The following is a 20,124-nucleotide window of genomic DNA, read 5'->3' as shown; positions in this document are numbered from 1 at the left end:
CACACACACACAAGTAAAGAGAGATAATGTAGAGAGAGAGAGAGAGAGAGAGAGAGAGAGAGAGAGAGAGAGAGAGAGAGAGAGAGAGAGAGAGAGAGAGAGAGAGAGAGAGAGCACAACACCAACACAACCATAAACAAAAGTAAACAAATATAAACAAAAAAAAGAAAAATATGTTTATTCACATTATAAACTTTTTCTATCATTATTATTATTATTATTATTATTATTATTATTATCATTATTTTGTGCTAAAGACATTTTCTTATTTACTTATAAAAAAGTTAAGTGTACCATTTTGTGCTTTAAATAGTAGTAGTAGTAGTAGTAGTAGTAGTAGTAGTAGTGGAAGTAGTAAAAGTAGAACAATAAGTAGTAGTAGTAGTAGTAGTAGTAGTAGTAGTAGTAGTAGTAGTAGTAGTAATAGTAATAATAATAATAATAATAATAATAATAATAATAATAATAATAATAATAGAGAGAGAGAGAGAGAGAGAGAGAGAGAGAGAGAGAGAGAGAGAGAGAGAGAGAGAGAGAGAGAGAGAGCCATCTCACCATAAACAAAATAGCAAACAAAATCAAAATATCGAAGTAAAAAATAGAAAAACCCAAAAACGAAAAACACAACATTGTCTACACCACCACCACCACCTAATTGTTTGTTTGCACTGTTTACACCCCTAACCCTTTACTTCCCATTGTTTACCTGTTTACCTATACACAACCGCTCTACAGGTGCCACTGAATGCAAACAACGTCAATTATCTACCTTGTTTGCATCTTGTTTATATTTTCGTGTTTGTTTACGAGTATTGTTTGTATTTTCAAGTGTATTGCTTTGTAAACAGAAATATATCAATGTGACTTCATTTAATCTATTTTTGTGATATTGTTTACATTTAGTACTTGTTTACGGTGCTGTCTGCAGTTTTTGTCATGTGTATCACTTTAAATGCAAACAAAAACTATATAGTTGTGCCATTTTTTTGCAATTTTCTATGGTTATTATATTGTTTGCTTGTTTACATGTTTACAAATGTTCCTTTCGTCATTGTTTACAGTGAGATTATCTTATGAACACAATGGTTATACAGTAAATTGTCTGCATCATCCTTGTTTACACCATGAATCATTTCCTTATAAACAAATAAACATCGACCATGTACTCCATATTTCCCAAGGCATGGTTTGTTTACATTTGTTTACATATATAATTGGCTTAGTTTTCATCACGTATTACTCAAATCATAAACAAAACTCAAATTTGTCTACATAAGTGTCACTAATAATGTTTGTTTGCATCTCCTTATACTTGTTTACATCGCTATTTGCTTGTTTTTGTGTTGTTTGCAGAATATATTGTTTGATTCTTACTATAAACAATGAAAAACCTAAAAGCATTCCTATACTCAACTCAATGTAGCCATCTTTACACTTGTTTACATTGTTTACACTTCCTTCTATATATTGTCTGCATCATTATTTCCTTAAGACAATTAATTTAACTTTCCCTTCATATAATCATTGGCATGTTTTCTATAGTCTACATTTGTTTATCCTTGTTTGCATTATTTTCATGAATTTCCTGTTTACTCTCCTTTTCGCTAATTGTTTACACCTTATATTTCATCAAACATCAATAAACATACCTTTTGTCGTCATTAACCTCATCTTGTTTACATTCTAGACTTGTTTACACTATTTGTTTACACTCTAATCACCAAGTATCTTCTGAAACGACTTTTATCAGATTGAGTGTTTACACTTTTAAATTCACTTACACCACTTGTTTACCTGCCAAACCTTGATTTTATACATCAAGTAAGCCTGTGAGAGTTGTTTAGTATTTTGTTTACAGTTGTCTGCACTTAACCTAATAAAATACCTTAATTTAGTTTTAATCTCAAATATAACCCGGATTATTGTTGTTTACTTTTTTAGAGCTCATTTACAGCTGCTTGGCCTTGTTTACATAATTTTAACACTTGTCTACATGTAAACAATTAAAAACACCAAAAACTTGTGTAGTAATCATATTTAACTAGCTGAATCTGTTGCTTGGCCTTGTTTACAGTTCATGGTTTGCAGATCTTTGCTTGTTTACACTTTTTCACTTGTTTACACTCAAACTAATAAAAACACCCAAAAACTGTCTTATTCTCAAATTTAAATAGGTTTGATTTTGTTTACACCTGTTTAGTTTGTTTACTTATTTTTACATTTGTCTACACTCAAACTAATAAAAACAACCCAAACTTGCCTTGCTCTTAAATTTAACTAAGTGATGTTGTTTGCCTGTTTACACTTCAGTTTGGCTTGTTTACAATTTATTTCACCCTTGTTTACACTCAAACTAATAAAAAAAATTCCCAAAACTTGCCTTTGTCTCAATTTTACCTAGAGTAGTTAATAATTTTTGTATACACAGATTGTTTGCAGTTGTTTGCACTTTTTTTCACACAAACTAATAAAAAACTTGCCTTGTTCTCAAATTTAACCAGATGATGTTGTTTAATTTTGTTTACAGCGATTGTTTGCAGTTGTTTGCTTTACTTGCGGCGCCTTGTTTGCTGGTCCACCTCCGGAAGCTCGCTGAAGTCCTCCTCTGAACTTCTTTTGGCTGAAACAAACACCAGTCCTGTTTTCATTAGTGTGTGTGTGTGTGTGTGTGTGTGTGTGTGTGTGTGTGTGTGTGTGTGTGTGTGTGTGTGTGTGTGTGTGTGTGTGTGTGTGTGTGTGTGTGTGTGTGTGTAGCAAACAAATCAAATATAAAGAAAACAAAATGTAAAGTTTATATTATGTCTCTCTCTCTCTCTCTCTCTCTCTCTCTCTCTCTCTCTCTCTTCCTTCTTCCTTCTTCCTTCTTCTCTCTCCCTTCTTCCCTCTTCCCTCAACCCTCTCCCGTCTTCCGTCTCCCCTCTCCCTTCTTCCCTCTTCCCTTCTCCCCTCTCCACCACTCACAGTCATCCTTCCGTCCTTTCCTGTTCTTCCTCTCGGCCAATTTCTTCCGCTGTGCCATCTGCTCCGCTTGTCGCTCTCTCATTTGCCGCAGGTGGAAATGGATGAAGTTCCACATCATCCAGGCCTGCACCAGACACACCGCCACCAGTGCGTTCAGTCTGGGGGGGAGGGCACGGTTAGGTTAGGTTAGGTTAAGATGTGTTTGTGTGTGTGTGTGTTTTGGGGTTCGTATCTTTGTTTTCAGGGTGTAGTTGTGTTTTTTCTGGGTGTTTTAAGAGTGTTTTTGTATGTTTTGGTGTTTTGTGTGTGTGTGTGTGTGTGTGTTTACCTAGTTGTAGTTTTCCAGGGCCTGGGGTTTACGCTGGTGTGGCCCCATCTTCATATCTACACTTATCCAATTTTTCTTTAAAATTATGTACACTCGTTGCAGACACTACTTCTTCATTTAAACTGTTCCACGTCTCAACACATCTTTGCGGGAAACTATATTTTTTAACATCTTTCAGACATCTTCCCTTCCTCAGCTTTTTACTATGCGATCTTGTGCTTCTAGTGTCATATTCTTCTCTCAGGATCAGTTTCTCATTATCCACTTGGTCCATTCCGTTGATCAATTTATAAACTTGTATCAGATCCCCTCTCTCTCTCTCTCTCTCTCTCTCTCTCTCTCCCTTCTTTGTTCCAGGGTTGGTAGATCCATAGCCTTTAGTCTCTCCTCATATGTCATCCCTTCAAATTCTGGAACCATTCTTGTAGCCATTTTTTGTAGTCTCTCCAACTTCCTTATGTGTTTCTTTTTATGAGGGGTCCACACTACTCCTGCATATTCCAATCTGGGTCTTATTATAGTACTTAGCAATTTCTTCATCATTTCTTTGTCCATGTAGTGAAATGCTACTCCAATATTCCTTACCAAATTATACGTCTCTCTAAAAATTCTATCAATATGGCTTACTGGTTGATTGTGGCCAGGAACTATCTCAAACCTTTACAAATAAGAATCTCTCTCTCTCTCTCTCTTTTGGTGGGGTCAGGTTAGGTTAAATTTCCTTTTTTTTCTCTTTCTTTCTTTGTTTTATCTTATTTTCTTGTGGTGGAGTGAGTTTAGGTTAGGTTAGGTTAGGTTAGGTTAGGTTGGGTTAGGTTAGGTTGGGTTAGGTTAGGTTAGGTTAGGTTGGGTTAGGTTAGGTTGGGTTAGGTTAGGTTAGGTTAGGTTGGGTTAGGTTAGGTTGGGTTAGGTTAGGTTAGGTTAGGTTAGGTTGGGTAAATAGATAATTAAATGAATAGATAGAGAGATAGCCTGATAGATTATTTTAACCCCTTCAGTACTGGGACACATTTTTACCTTGAGATTTGTGTACCATTAGACCATTTTATTGACATTAGCAAGGGTCTATGGAGGGCACAAGATTAATGGCCACAGTCTTCACTATTTTAACCCCTTCAGTACTGGGACACATTTTTACCTTGAGATTTGTGTACCATTAGACCATTTTATTGACATTAGCAAGGGTGTATGGAGGGCACAAGATTAATGGCCACAGTCTTCACTATTTTAACCCCTTCAGTACTGGGACACATTTTTACCTTGAGATTTGTGTACCATTAGACCATTTTATTGACATTAGCAAGGGTGTATGGAGGGCACAAGATTAATGGCCACAGTCTTCACTATTTTAACCCCTTCAGTACTGGGACACATTTTTACCTTGAGATTTGTGTACCATTAGACCATTTTATTGACATTAGCAAGGGTGTATGGAGGGCACAAGATTAATGGCCACAGTCTTCACTATTTTAACCCCTTCAGTACTGGGACACATTTTACCTTGAGATTTGTGTACCATTAGACCATTTTATTGACATTAGCAAGGGTGTATGGAGGGCACAAGATTAATGGCCACAGTCTTCACTATTTTAACCCCTTCAGTACTGGGACACATTTTTACCTTGAGATTTGTGTACCATTAGACCATTTTATTGACATTAGCAAGGGTGTATGGAGGGCACAAGATTAATGGCCACAGTCTTCACTATTTTAACCCCTTCAGTACTGGGACACATTTTTACCTTGAGATTTGTGTACCATTAGACCATTTTATTGACATTAGCAAGGGTGTATGGAGGGCACAAGATTAATGGCCACAGTCTTCACTATTTTAACCCCTTCAGTACTGGGACACATTTTTACCTTGAGATTTGTGTACCATTAGACCATTTTATTGACATTAGCAAGGGTCTATGGAGGGCACAAGATTAATGGCCACAGTCTTCACTATTTTAACCCCTTCAGTACTGGGACACATTTTACCTTGAGATTTGTGTACCATTAGACCATTTTATTGACATTAGCAAGGGTGTATGGAGGGCACAAGATTAATGGCCACAGTCTTCACTATTTTAACCCCTTCAGTACTGGGACACATTTTTACCTTGAGATTTGTGTACCATTAGACCATTTTATTGACATTAGCAAGGGTCTATGGAGGGCACAAAGATTAAGATACTACTATATTTAACCCTTTCTCTCTCTCTCTCTCTCTCTCTCTCTCTCTCTCAAACTCCTTTTTCTCTTCCTTCCACCTTCTCCTCCTCCTTCTCTAGTTACCCTCTCTCTCTCTCTCTCTCTCTCTCTCTCTCTCTCTCTCTCTCAATTACCCATCATTCCTTTCAATCTCTACTTAACCCAGCCCTCTCTCTCTCTCTCTCCTCTCTCTCTCTCTCTCTCTCACCTAATGACAGGAGTATTGAAGTTCCCAGCAGCGGTGTCAAGGATCTGGTCATCAGCGCTTCCCAGGCCATAGTGGAAGGTCAGGATGGCAATGATGATGGAGATTAGACGACAACACACAAACACAACATTCCACACTCTGAAACCTGCGGCATAGGGGTGTTTGGTTAGGTTAGGTTAGCGGAGGTTCGAGTGTGTGTGTTTTTGTGTGTTTTTTTGGGGTTTGGTTAGGTTAGGTTAGGTTAAGGTGTGTTTGTGTGTGTGTGTTGAATAATTTGTGTTTTTTTGTGTGTTTTAGTGCATGTTTTTATTTCTTTGCATTAGTTTTGGGGTGTTTTTGTGTGTTTGGTTTATGTCTGTGGTGTTTAAATGATCATACAGTCTGGCCCCCTCTCTCTCTCTCTCTCTCTCTCACAAAACAGAAGACTTATGTGTGAATGCAAAGTGTGGGGAGAGATTACACTGATAAGTGAAGAGAGAGAGAGAGAGAGAGAGGTGGGAGTGATTATACAAGACAGCCTGACTCCAGAAAGACACAACACTGGACTGTTTGCTGCAACACACAACACACTAACTAACATCAGGCTGGCGTTCAATGACAGGGATAAGAGGACCATGAAAAACATCATAACCACCATGTCCACACCTACACCAGGATATACAGCAGTGGTGTGGTGTGTGGTGTGATGTGGCCACCATACAGGCAGAAAGACATGAAGAAGGTGGAAAGAATGCAAAGGACTGCTACAAAGATGGTGGCAGAGATGAAGGACCTTCCCTATGAAGAAACACTCAAGGAAATGGAACTACCAACTTTGAAGGACAGACGGGAGAGAGGAGACCTAATGACCATGTACAACACAGTCAACCGGATGGGAAAGACAGACACACAGACAGACAGACAACACCTGCTAACACTGACAGAGGATGGACACACACATACACACACACAGACAACACCTGGTAACACTGATGCAGGATGGAGACAGACACACAAGAGGACAGCAAGCTCATGAAGTGTGTGTGTGAGGAACATTAAGAAGTTGAGTTTGCACACAGGACGGGGGACATCTGGAACGCTCCACTAAAGACACTAACACCACTCAGTGTACACACATTGAAGGAAAACCTGGTCAAATGTACATACGGAGACAGCTCACAACGAACCACACCCAAACCTGTAACATACACCAAACACTACCAAACACACCCAAATACCACCAAACAGCCCTAAACCTACACCAAACACAACCCAAACACACACCAACCCTCCAAACACACAAAATACACATCAAACCCCCAAACACACAAAACACAAACCAAAACACCAACAAACACACTCAAAACACCCCTAAACACCACCAAACACACTCAAAACATCCCTAAACACCCACAAACACACTCAAAACACCCTGTAATAGACAACTAGGTAAACACACACACACACACACATACACTAGTAGTAAGGACAGAAAGAGGAAGAGGAGGAGAAGGAGAAATAACTCTCTCTCTCTCACACACACACACACACACACACACACACACAGAGATATGCTAAAAAAAAACAGTTAACTCTAAAACACCCAAAATTAGACTATACAGCAACAGTCTGGCTACCAAACAAGAAGAAACACACAAGGCAAGCAGAGAGAACGCAGCATATGAAGAAAGGCTATGAACACTGGGCCTTGGAACCTTAGAATTGACACACACACACAGACAGACACACACATGAGAATACTGGGCCTTTAAACCTTAGAATAGCAAAGGAGAGAGATTTAATACCAGTGGAAGGATTAGACAGAAGACTTATAGAGGATACAAACGCAGGAGGCATCAAAAAACACTTGTTCTCTCATAAAGACTAAATTTTAAAGCCACAGAAATGATTTGCATAGTTTTCAAGAGTGTTTCTCCAGTTAATAATGTAGAAATCTTACCCACGTGCCTCTAGAGCGATAAAAAACAACCTACAAACTTGTCCAGGAGGGAAATTGTTCAAAGTCACTGTAGGAAGGACAACAAATAAACTCAAGAGGAAGGTTGGATTTGTGGAGATATGGAGACAGGACACCGACACCACCACCACCACCACCACCACAGCTCACGTCCTCTATGTTACAAGTACGTCAACACAACAACAAAGGTTCATGTATTCTTTCTACAACACTACAAAACAAGAACACACACAGGTATATTTTAGTGGGGTGTTTTTGGGTGTTTTTGAGTGTTTTTGGGTGTTTTTGAGTGTTTTTGGGTGTTTTTGTGTTTTGTGTGTTTTGTGTTTTGTGTGTTTTGTGTGTTTTGTGTGTTTTGGTGTGTTTTGAGTGTTTTTGTGTGTTTTTGAGTGTTTTGGGTGTTTTTGTGTGTTTTGAGTGTTTTGGGGTGTTTTGAGTGTTTTGGTGTTTTTTGTGTTTTTGTGTGTTTTGTGTGTGTTTTGGTGTGTTTTGAGTGTTTTGGTGTGTTTTGGGTGTTTTGGTGTGTTTTGTGTTTTGTGTGTTTTGGGTGTTTTGTATATTTGTGTGTTTTGTGTGTTTTTGTGTTTTGGTGTGTTTTGGATGTTTTGGTGTGTTTTGGGTGTTTGGTGTGTTACTGGGATGTTTTGTGTGTTTTAAGGTGTTTCTAGTGTTTTGAGTGTTTTAGTGGTGTTTTGGAGGGTTTTGGTTGAGGTGTTGGGGGTGTTTTGGGTGTTTTGGGTGTTTTGAATTATTTGGTGTGTTTTTTGGGGTGTTTTGAAATGTTTTGGGATGTTTTGGTGCGTTTCAGGGTGTTTTGGTGCGTTTTGAGGTGTTTTGGTGTATTTTTTATGTGTTTAGGGGTCACATCACAATGCACCCGACCTCATCATAATGCTCCTATCTTTAACCACCTCCAGTTCCTACAACGTTATCATATTCCTGAGATATTTTTGTCGTTTAGGGATTGACGGATTTCACTAGCACCATTTAGAAAGCACACAGGGGTAACTATGCTGGTTCGTAAGTGTGTTTCGGTGGTCCAATCTTTGTTAAACTACCAAAAACACACCAAAATACACCAAAACACACCAAAACACATCAAAAACACACCAAAACACACCAAAACACATCAAAAACACACCAAAACACATCAAAACACATCAAAACACACCAAAACACATCAAAACACACCAAAACACATCAAAACGCAAACACCAAACACATCAAAACACATCAAAACACATCAAAACACACCAAAACACATCAAAACACATCAAAACACACCAAAACACATCAAAACACACCAAAACACACCAAAACACACCAAAAACACAAAAACACATCAAAAAACACAGAAACACATCAAAAACACACCAAAACACATCAAAACACACCAAAACACACCAAAACACATCAAAAACACACCAAAACACATCAAAAACACACCAAAACACACCAAAAACACCCAAAACTGTATAACTGCAACTAGGTAAACACACACACACACACACACGCAGGGCCTACCAGTGTGAGCAGCCTGTGTCCTCTCGGCAAAGTATAGAAGGCGGCAGATGTGGTGTAGCCCCTCCTCGATAAACCGCAGGGTCAACAACACCAGCGCCACGTGGGTGAAGCTGTGGGGTCGGGGGTGGCCAGATTAGGTTAGGTTAGGTTAGTATATAGATAAATATATAGAGATTAATTGTTTAACTCTCTCTCTCTCTCTCTCTCTCTCTCTCTCTCTCTCTCTCTCTCTCTCTTTTTCATCCTATTTCTCTTTTTTTCTCTCTTTCTTTGTTTTTCTTTATTCTCTCTCTCTCTCTCTCTCTCTCTCTCTCTCTCTCTCTCTCTCTATCATGTTTCTCTCCATATTTTTCTCACTTTTTCTTTTTTTTATTTCTTTCATCCCCTCCCTCTCTCTCTCTCTCTCTCTCTCTCTCTCTCTCTCACTTGAGGACGTAGGCAGCAGCGCAGAAGATGAGGTAGAGAGAGGCATGCTGTATCTTGGCTGGCATTTCTTCTCTCTTCGTCTGTGGAGGAGGAGGAGGAGGAGGAGGAGGAGGAGGAGGAGGAGGAGGAGGAGGAGGAGGAGGAGGAAGATTAGAGTATTAGACCTCATTATATATCATCTTATTATCGTTATTCACTAAAAGACAGACAGACAGACAGACAGACAGACAGACAGACAGACAGACAGACACAAAATGACCACCACAAACTGTAAGGCCCCACCAAACCTAACCTAACCTAACCTAACACATTCTATTTATTTCATTTATTTATTTATTTGATGCCACACAGAGAACTATCAAGGTTAGACAAATGAATGATAGAAAGAATTGTCCCCTTCAATTGTTCTCGCCTTAAAAGAATCTAAAGTTACAGGCTTAGAAGTGGTTGTCTATAGGTGTATCATGAAACCTGTTCTTAAAATTAGTTGTATCTAAATTGTATGTAACCTAACCTAACCTAACCTAACCTAACCTTAACCTAACCTAACTTAACCTAATCTAACCTAACCTAATCTAACTTAACCTAATCTAATCTAACTCAACCCCTTCAGTAGCGTGACGTGTTTCCCTATTCATTGTGGTGACTATTTGGTGACTTTCCACAGCTTCACAAACTCATGTGGGGGTTAAAATAGTGAAGACTGTGGCCATTAATCTTGTGCCCTCCATACACCCTTGCTAATGTCAATAAAATGGTCTAATGGTACACAAATCTCAAGGTAAAAATGTGTCCCAGTACTGAAGGGGTTAAAATAGTGAAGACTGTGGCCATTAATCTTGTGCCCTCCATACACCCTTGCTAATGTCAATAAAATGGTCTAATGGTACACAAATCTCAAGGTAAAAATGTGTCCCAGTACTGAAGGGGTTAAAATAGTGAAGACTGTGGCCATTAATCTTATGCCCTCCATACACCCTTGCTAATGTCAATAAAATGGTCTAATGGTACACAAATCTCAAGGTAAAATGTGTCCCAGTACTGAAGGGGTTAAAATAGTGAAGACTGTGGCCATTAATCTTGTGCCCTCCATACACCCTTGCTAATGTCAATAAAATGGTCTAATGGTACACAAATCTCAAGGTAAAAATGTGTCCCAGTACTGAAGGGGTTAAAATAGTGAAGACTGTGGCCATTAATCTTGTGCCCTCCATACACCCTTGCTAATGTCAATAAAATGGTATAGTAACATACCCCAAACCACCCCAAAAACACCTCAAAACACAAAAACACTTCAAAACACCTCAAAATACCCCAAACATACCCCAGACACACAAAAACACCCAAAACACCCCCAAACACAGCAAAAACATCCCAAAACACCCAAAACACATCAAAATACCCCAAAACACACCCAAAACACCCCAAAACACACCACACCACCACAAAACACCCCAAAAACATCCCAAAACACACCAAAACACCCCAAAAAACCCAGTTATCCCAAAACACCACAAAAACACATCAAAACACCCCAAAACACACCACCAAAACACATAAAACACCCCAAACACACCCCAAAACACCCAAAACACTCCAACAACACCCCCAAAACACATCAAAAAACCCCTAAAACCCCCAAAACCCCCTTACCTTCTGGAAGTACAACTCTGGATAGCAATGGAGCCAGTAGGACATTTGCACTAAGAAGAAGAATTTGAGCATGAAGGACATCTGGGCGTGTCCTTCAGGGTAGCCCCCCCATAGGCTGCTGATGTCTTGTAGAAGGTTATCCCTGAGAGAGAGAGAGAGAGAGAGAGAGAGAGAGAGAGAGAGAGAGAGAGAGAGAGAGAGAGAGAGAGAGAGAGAGAGAGAGAGAGAGAGAGAATTATTTTTGGCTTATTTGTTTTTCTATGCATGAGAGAGAGAGAGAGAGAGAGAGAGAGAGAGAGAGAGAGAGAGAGAGAGAGAGAGAGAGAGAGAGAGAGAGAGAGAGATATATAGACAAGAATGAAGAAGAAAAAGAAGAAGAGGACAATCCAATACTACTACTACTACTACTACTACTACTACTACTACTACTACTACTACTACAACCACAACCACCACCAACCACCACCACCACCACAACTAAGAAAAAAAAAAAAAAAAAAAAAAAAAAAACCACCACCACCACCACCACCACTACTACTACTACTACTACTACTACTACTACTACTACTACTACTTACTTAACGAGGATATTGAGGCCCCAGGCAGCAGAAACAGCAGTAAAAATGAGCAGCTGGCCACTCTCATTAAATTTACTGTGTTTGATCTTACTTAGGTGAAGTTTACGGTTGATTTTCTGTGAGAGAGAGAGAGAGAGAGAGAGAGAGAGAGAGAGAGAGAGAGAGAGAGAGAGAGAGAGAGAGATATGGTGTTATTTTCATTTTTCATTTATTTCTTCTCTCTCTCACTTACACACACACACACACACACACTCAAAACACTCAAAAAAACACAAAACACACTAAAACACACACACATACATACACACTCCCAAACACCCCAAAACACCCCTAAAACACCCAAAACACCCTCAAACACACTTGAAACACCCCGAAACACACCAAAACACATCCAAACACACACCAAAAACACCCTCGAAACACACTCAAACACCCAAAAACCCACCCCAAAATAAAACACACTCAAAACACCCCAAAAACCCACCCAAAACACATCCAAAACCCCAAAACACCCCCGAACTTCACCGCACTCAAACCAGACCCCGCCTCGCGCATAGACACACACACTTACATCGAGAATATACTCCTGGATGATGGCGTGCATGACAATAGATATCAAACAGTAGAAGAAAATTGCGGCCACGTCTCTGGAGCCATAAGTGTAGGTCATGAGGGTCTCCGGGCCAGTGAGAGTCTCTGGGTCGGTTGCGTTGTGCTGGACTGCGATGAACACTGATGCTAGAGGTGCTGTGGCCTGTGAGAGAGAGAGAGAGAGAGAGAGAGTGAGTGAGAGATGGGGTGGGGGCAGTGTTTGGTGTAAATGTTTTTTTTTTTTTTCTTTCTAAGGTTTATGTGTGTGTGTGTGTGTGTGTGTGAGAGAGAGAGAGAGAGAGAGAGAGAGAGAGAGAGAGAGAGAGAGAGAGAGAGAGAGAGAGAGATATCACATGCTCGCTCACTTGCTCTTGCTCTCTTGCTCTCTCTCTCGCTCTCTCTCTCTCCCAACAATGAAGGGGTTAAAATAGTGAAGACTGTGGCCATTAATCTTGTGCCCTCCATGGACCCTTGCTAATGTCAATAAAATGGTCTAATGGTACACAAATCTCAAGGTAAAAATGTGTCCCAGTACTGAAGGGGTTAAAATAGTGAAGACTGTGGCCATTAATCTTGTGCCCTCCATGGACCCTTGCTAATGTCAATAAAATGGTCTAATGGTACACAAATCTCAAGGTAAAAATGTGTCCCAGTACTGAAGGGGTTAAAATAGTGAAGACTGTGGCCATTAATCTTGTGCCCTCCATGGACCCTTGCTAATGTCAATAAAATGGTCTAATGGTACACAAATCTCAAGGTAAAAATGTGTCCCAGTACTGAAGGGGTTAAAATAGTGAAGACTGTGGCCATTAATCTTGTGCCCTCCATGGACCCTTGCTAATGTCAATAAAATGGTCTAATGGTACACAAATCTCAAGGTAAAAATGTGTCCCAGTACTGAAGGGGTTAAAATAGTGAAGACTGTGGCCATTAATCTTGTGCCCTCCATACACCTTGCTAATGTCAATAAAATGGTCTAATGGTACACAAATCTCAAGGTAAAAATGTGTCCCAGTACTGAAGGGGTTAAAATAGTGAAGACTGTGGCCATTAATCTTGTGCCCTCCATACACCCTTGCTAATGTCAATAAAATGGTCTAATGGTACACAAATCTCAAGGTAAAAATGTGTCCCAGTACTGAAGGGGTTAAAATAGTGAAGACTGTGGCCATTAATCTTGTGCCCTCCATACACCCTTGCTAATGTCAATAAAATGGTCTAATGGTACACAAATCTCAAGGTAAAAATGTGTCCCAGTACTGAAGGGGTTAAAATAGTGAAGACTGTGGCCATTAATCTTGTGCCCTCCATGGACCCTTGCTAATGTCAATAAAATGGTCTAATGGTACACAAATCTCAAGGTAAAAATGTGTCCCAGTACTGAAGGGGTTAAAATAGTGAAGACTGTGGCCATTAATCTTGTGCCCTCCATGGACCCTTGCTAATGTCAATAAAATGGTCTAATGGTACACAAATCTCAAGGTAAAAATGTGTCCCAGTACTGAAGGGGTTAAAATAGTGAAGACTGTGGCCATTAATCTTGTGCCCTCCATACACCCTTGCTAATGTCAATAAAATGGTCTAATGGTACACAAATCTCAAGGTAAAAATGTGTCCCAGTACTGAAGGGGTTAAAATAGTGAAGACTGTGGCCATTAATCTTGTGCCCTCCATACACCCTTGCTAATGTCAATAAAATGGTCTAATGGTACACAAATCTCAAGGTAAAAATGTGTCCCAGTACTGAAGGGGTTAAAATAGTGAAGACTGTGGCCATTAATCTTGTGCCCTCCATACACCCTTGCTAATGTCAATAAAATGGTCTAATGGTACACAAATCTCAAGGTAAAAATGTGTCCCAGTACTGAAGGGGTTAAAATAGTGAAGACTGTGGCCATTAATCTTGTGCCCTCCATACACCCTTGCTAATGTCAATAAAATGGTCTAATGGTACACAAATCTCAAGGTAAAAATGTGTCCCAGTACTGAAGGGGTTAAAATAGTGAAGACTGTGGCCATTAATCTTGTGCCCTCCATACACCCTTGCTAATGTCAATAAAATGGTCTAATGGTACACAAATCTCAAGGTAAAAATGTGTCCCAGTACTGAAGGGGTTAAAATAGTGAAGACTGTGGCCATTAATCTTGTGCCCTCCATACACCCTTGCTAATGTCAATAAAATGGTCTAATGGTACACAAATCTCAAGGTAAAAATGTGTCCCAGTACTGAAGGGGTTAAAATAGTGAAGACTGTGGCCATTAATCTTGTGCCCTCCATACACCCTTGCTAATGTCAATAAAATGGTCTAATGGTACACAAATCTCAAGGTAAAAATGTGTCCCAGTACTGAAGGGGTTAAAATAGTGAAGACTGTGGCCATTAATCTTGTGCCCTCCATACACCCTTGCTAATGTCAATAAAATGGTCTAATGGTACACAAATCTCAAGGTAAAAATGTGTCCCAGTACTGAAGGGGTTAAAATAGTGAAGACTGTGGCCATTAATCTTGTGCCCTCCATACACCCTTGCTAATGTCAATAAAATGGTCTAATGGTACACAAATCTCAAGGTAAAAATGTGTCCCAGTACTGAAGGGGTTAAAATAGTGAAGACTGTGGCCATTAATCTTGTGCCCTCCATACACCCTTGCTAATGTCAATAAAATGGTCTAATGGTACACAAATCTCAAGGTAAAAATGTGTCCCAGTACTGAAGGGGTTAAAATAGTGAAGACTGTGGCCATTAATCTTGTGCCCTCCATACACCCTTGCTAATGTCAATAAAATGGTCTAATGGTACACAAATCTCAAGGTAAAAATGCGTAAACAATATTTCCCCTTTCAGTCAATAAGCGAGCAGTATTTCCCTCAGCCTAGGAAATACAGTGTTGCAGGGAAATGGAAATAGAGACACACAACACCACATAAACACACACCAAAGGGAATAGTAGAAATATATCGCTAGTATTAATGACTATCCTAACCTATCCTATCCTAACCTAACCTAACTCCAGTCTGTTCTAGATGTGGCAGATTCCAGAATTCCCAAGAGTGTTATGCTGACCACCAATTATCAGATTAAAATTGTCTGCCTACCTGCCTTTCCACAAGCTCTCTCTCTCTCTCTCTCTCTCTCTCTCTCTCTCTCTCTCTCTCTCTCTCTGACTTTCTTTTTTTTTCTTCTTACTTCCATTCTGTCAGTCTGTCTCTCTCTCTCTCTCTCTATGTGGCAGACAGATGTTAAAATATTTGTGGTGTGTGTGTGTGTGTGTGAGGTAAAAGTCGTGGTTGTAGTTTCCATGTTGTTTGGTAGCCAGCGAGGTAGTGAGGTGTTGGCTGTGATACTTGACCTAACATGCCCCAGGGACACGCTGACCACCACCACCACCACCACCACCACCACAGTATCTTGGCAACACTGGAAAAAAACTTCTGCCATTTGTCATAGAATGTTTATAAATTGATGTTCCAGTCCTGAACCTAGACACTCACTGTTCTTGTGGCTCCTGGTACATTGCAGCTTCAGCCAATATAACTTGTCTAAAGGCAGCGTCACACTATCAACTTTCTGAAGACCAATTTTGTCAACGCTGGTCATCACACAAGCTCGTTTCTGCCTTTGTTGCATTTCTCAGCTGTAAACAACCTATGGCAGCCCCTTCACCCACAGCAAGCCATTGTTATTCTTGGCCTTTAGTGATCTCTGAGAAACTCTTCAGCTTTGTCCGCTCATCGACAACAGAGCTGCTCATCTTGGCCAGTTGTGCCTTGGAGCGTTGCAGTTCCAGACAAATGTAAACAAGCAACTGAACTACTTTTCACTGCTAGGCTAGGACAAAAAAAATATACATGTACAAATATATTTACACCTACTTATCAAGATTCTATTAATTTAAGATTATAGCATCATTCCAATTAACAAGAAAATTAATCTTATTATAAAAGTGTTGATGAGAAACCGTAGATCTTAATTGACTAAAAATTGACGCTAGGGGAAAATTGTGCGTTTTGTCTGACTCAAGACGACGCAAATCACTGAAGACAGCGGAAAAATGCTAGGTAATTCTTTACAATACATCCGTCCCCCTATTCTCTACCCACACCCCCCCTAACCCCTCCAACAAGCTTATGGGCATGTGGGAAATCGGGGGGGTTTTTTGGGGGGGAAGCCAAAATAGGCAAAATATGGGGGTCGGAAAAAATCTAAGAACAAAAACTGGCGTTTTCAAGGAAAAATTTGAAAAAAATAAAAAACTCAAGAATAATTTTCACTGAAATTATCCCTCCCCAGTCCCAGCAAGCTTGGGGACCTGGGGAGAATCGGGGGTTTTAGGGGGGGAGGTATATTTGAGTGATATATGGATTTTGAAAAATCTAGGAAAATTTCCCCAAATGTTCAAAAATATCCCTAAATATAGGGAAGTTTTACATAACCCTCCCCCACAACACTAACCTAACCCTAACATAAACCTAGCCTAACCGGAGGGGCTGTGGCCCCCCAGACAACACTAACCTAACCCTAACAAACCTAATCTACCGTAACCTGACCTAGCCTATTCAGCAGTTACCCACAAACCCCAGCTAGAAACAAATGCAAGTCAGTGTGCTGCTCATTTCCGAGTGTGATGGAGCTCCGTGGGACTTAGATTCTGTGCGGCATAGAAACCTTTTCGTCCCATTCATAGCCACCATAGACGCGGCCCCACCAAGACTTTTGTGTTTACTACAAGCCAACATAGTCTCTACAAAATATGTGAATTCCATTACTGTAAGTGACACGGACGTATTAGAAACATTTTCCAAATGCTAGTGTGACGCTGCCTTTTTATTTCTCTTTCCCTATGTCTGACAAGCTTGGGGACATCCTGGGAAAGTGGGGTTTTAGAGTGGGGAAACCAAACCTATCCTAACCTAACCTAAATTCTATCCTGAAGTTAATATTAATTTCCGAAAGGGTAAAATGGGACTTCACTGATGGAACAGACTATAACACACACACACAAATAATAAATAATGAACAGGAAATTAATACAACTAACCTCACCTCACCTAACCAAAAACAGCTGGACACACACACACACACACACACTAAATACTACCACCACTAGAATAAATAAACCTAACCTAATTCCCAAGAGTGTTATGCTGACCACCAATTATCAGATTAAAATTGTCTGCCTACCTGCCTATCCACAAGCTTTCTCTCTCTCTCTCTCTCTCTCTCTCTCTCTCTCTCTCTGACTTTCTTTTTTTTTCTTTCTTACTTCCATTCTGTCAGTCTGTCAATAGTCTCTCTCTCTCTCTATGTGGCAGACAGGTGTTAAAATATTTGCGGTGTGTGTGTGTGTGTGAGGTAAAAGTCGTGGTTGTAGTTTCCATGTTGTTTGGTAGCCAGCGAGGTAGTGAGGTGTTGGCTGTGACACTTGACTTAACATGCCCCAGGGGACACGCTGACCACCACCACCACCACCACCACCACAGTATCTTGGCAACTGAACTACTTTTCACTGCTAGGCTAGGACAAAAAAATATACATGTACAAATATATTTATGCCTACTTATCAACATTCTATTAATTTAAGATTATAGCATCATTCCAATTAACAAGAAAATTTATTTTATTATAAAAGTGTTGATGAGAAACCATAGATTTTAATGGACTAAAAATTGACGCTAGGGAAAAATTGTGCGTTTTGTCTGACTCAAGACAACGCAAATCACTGAAGACAGCGGAAAAATGCTAGGTAATTCTTTACAATACTTCCGTCCCCCTATTCTCTACCCACACCCCCCTAACCCCTCCAACAAGCTTGGGGGCATGTGGGAAATTGGGGTTTTTTTTGGGGGGGGAAGCCAAAATAGGCGAAATATGGGGGTCGGAAAAAATCTAAGAACAAAAACTGGCGTTTTCAAGGAAAAATTTGAAAAAATAAAAAATTCAAGAATAATTTCCACTGAAATTATCCCTCCCCAGTCCCAGCAAGCTTGGGGACCTGGGGGGAATCGGGGGTTTTAGGGGGGAGGTATATTTGAGTGATATATGGATTTTTAAAAATCTAGGAAAATTTCCCCAAATGTTCAAAAATATCCCTAAATATAGTGAAGTTTTACATAACCCTCCCCCCCCTACAACACTAACCTAACCCTAACATAAACCTAACCTAACTTAGCCTAACCGGAGGTGTGCCCCCAGACCCCCCCTACAACACTAACCTAACCCTAACAAACCTAATCTACCGTAACCTGACCTAGCCAATTCAGCAGTTACCCACAAACCCCAGCTAGAAACAAATGCAAGTCAGTGTGCTGCTCATTTCCGAGTGTGATGGAGCTCCGTGGGACTTAGATTCTGTGCGGCATAGAAACCTTTTCGTCCCATTTATAGCCACCATAGACGCGGCCCCACCAAGACTTTTGTGTTTACTACAAGCCAACATAGTCTCTACAAAATATGTGAATTCCATTACTGTAAGTGACACGGACGTATTAGAAACATTTTCCAAATGCTAGTGTGACGCTGCCTTTAAATTTCTCTTTCCCTATGTCTGACAAGCTTGGGGACCTCCTGGGAAAGTGGGATTTTAGAGTGGGGAAACCAAACCTATCCTAACCTAACCTAAATTCTGTCCTGAAGTTAATATCAATTTCCGAAAGGGTAAAATGGGACTTCACTGATGGAACAGACTGTAACACACACACACACACACACACACAAATAATAAATAATGAACAGGAAATTAATACAACTAACCTCACCTCACCTAACCAAAAACAGCTGGACACACACACACACACACACACACAAATAATAAATAATGAACAGGAAATTAATACAACTAACCTCACCTCACCTAACCAAAAACAGCTGGACACACACACACACACACACACTAAATACTACCACCACTAGAATAAATAAACCTAACCTAACCTAACTTTAAAACAGCTGGACACACACACCTAACCTAACACCAGCTGGACAAACAAACACACACACACACACACCTAAACTAACGTAACACCAGCTGGACACGCAAACACACACCCAATACTAACAAAATAAGCCCAAATCAACCCGCCATCACTAATTAACAGGTAAAAATGATTAAATGTCCATCTCACCTGGAACATTAGACCGAGCACGAACACCATGGCCACACAAGACACAATATCTGCATGGTTCTGGATCACAAACTCGTGGCTCAGTATTGGAGGGTTCTTATTGGCCCTCCTCACGCCCTTCAGTGCCATGGTGCCAAGCTGCCTCCTGTCTGTACCGAGATATTAGTAAAAATGTTCAGTCTTGTTTCGCCTCCTTCCCTCCCGGTTCGTCTCCTCAATGCCTCCTTTCTGTCACTCCTTTTACTTTGGATCAGGTGTTGTTTACTTTTCTTATTTTGATACTTGCTACGTTTTTGGATATTTTGTACATGGTTTTATGTTTGTTTTTATTTTTCATTGCGTTTTTTGGTCTTATTTGAGGGTTTTAGTGGATTTGTAAGGATTTTTTGTGTAGGTTTAAGATGTTTTCCTGAGTAAAAAAAATACGTGTCACTTGCATTCACTTAGGGGCGGTTCATGTTTACTTTCTCTTTTATCGTATGTTTTCTTTCCTTGGTTGTTTTTATATAGATTTTTGCAGTTTATTATTTTTAAGCATGTTTTTTAGGTTAATATTTTGGAATTCAAGTAGTTTTGTTA

At 40.0% G+C, this 20,124-nt stretch overlaps 1 protein-coding gene across 2 annotated transcripts; it reads right to left on the bottom strand.

The window, feature by feature from the left end:
• Positions 1 to 855: 855 nt before the first annotated feature.
• Positions 856 to 19,785, bottom strand: LOC123504232 (translocating chain-associated membrane protein 1-like). 2 transcript variants are annotated; one of them, XM_045254615.1, is made up of 9 exons: positions 19,546 to 19,785; positions 12,403 to 12,585; positions 11,832 to 11,947; positions 11,254 to 11,395; positions 9,601 to 9,680; positions 9,175 to 9,284; positions 5,694 to 5,838; positions 2,962 to 3,119; positions 856 to 2,638 (listed from the first exon to the last, which is right to left on the bottom strand). In XM_045254615.1, coding segments are annotated over exons 1-9 (1,065 nt in total). In that variant the 5' UTR covers positions 19,675 to 19,785; the 3' UTR covers positions 856 to 2,636. The 2 variants fall into 2 exon arrangements, with proteins under 2 accessions (XP_045110550.1, XP_045110541.1); XM_045254606.1 differs by having other exon boundaries at positions 856 to 2,620; positions 19,546 to 19,784.
• Positions 19,786 to 20,124: the final 339 nt, after the last annotated feature.

This window comes from Portunus trituberculatus, chromosome 2, assembly GCF_017591435.1.
Source record: "Portunus trituberculatus isolate SZX2019 chromosome 2, ASM1759143v1, whole genome shotgun sequence".
Classification (NCBI taxonomy): Eukaryota; Metazoa; Arthropoda; class Malacostraca; order Decapoda; family Portunidae; genus Portunus; species Portunus trituberculatus.
The sequence above is the reverse complement of the archived record's forward strand: the minus strand, read 5'-3'. Positions and strand labels throughout refer to the sequence as shown.

What these genes read in the sequence shown, in the direction of transcription:
- LOC123504232 (XM_045254606.1), bottom strand. Translation starts at nt 19,674, where the DNA reads ATGGCACTGAAGGGCGTGAGGAGGGCCAATAAGAACCCTCCAATACTG. An exon ending in TGCTCGGTCTAATGTTCCAG is followed by an intron (nt 12,586 to 19,545) that starts GTGAGATGGACA and finishes TCTCTCTCACAG; the next exon opens with GCCACAGCACCTCTAGCATC. An exon ending in GAAAGGACGGAAGGATGACT is followed by an intron (nt 2,621 to 2,961) that starts GTGAGTGGTGGA and finishes TGTTTGTTTCAG; the next exon opens with CCAAAAGAAGTTCAGAGGAG.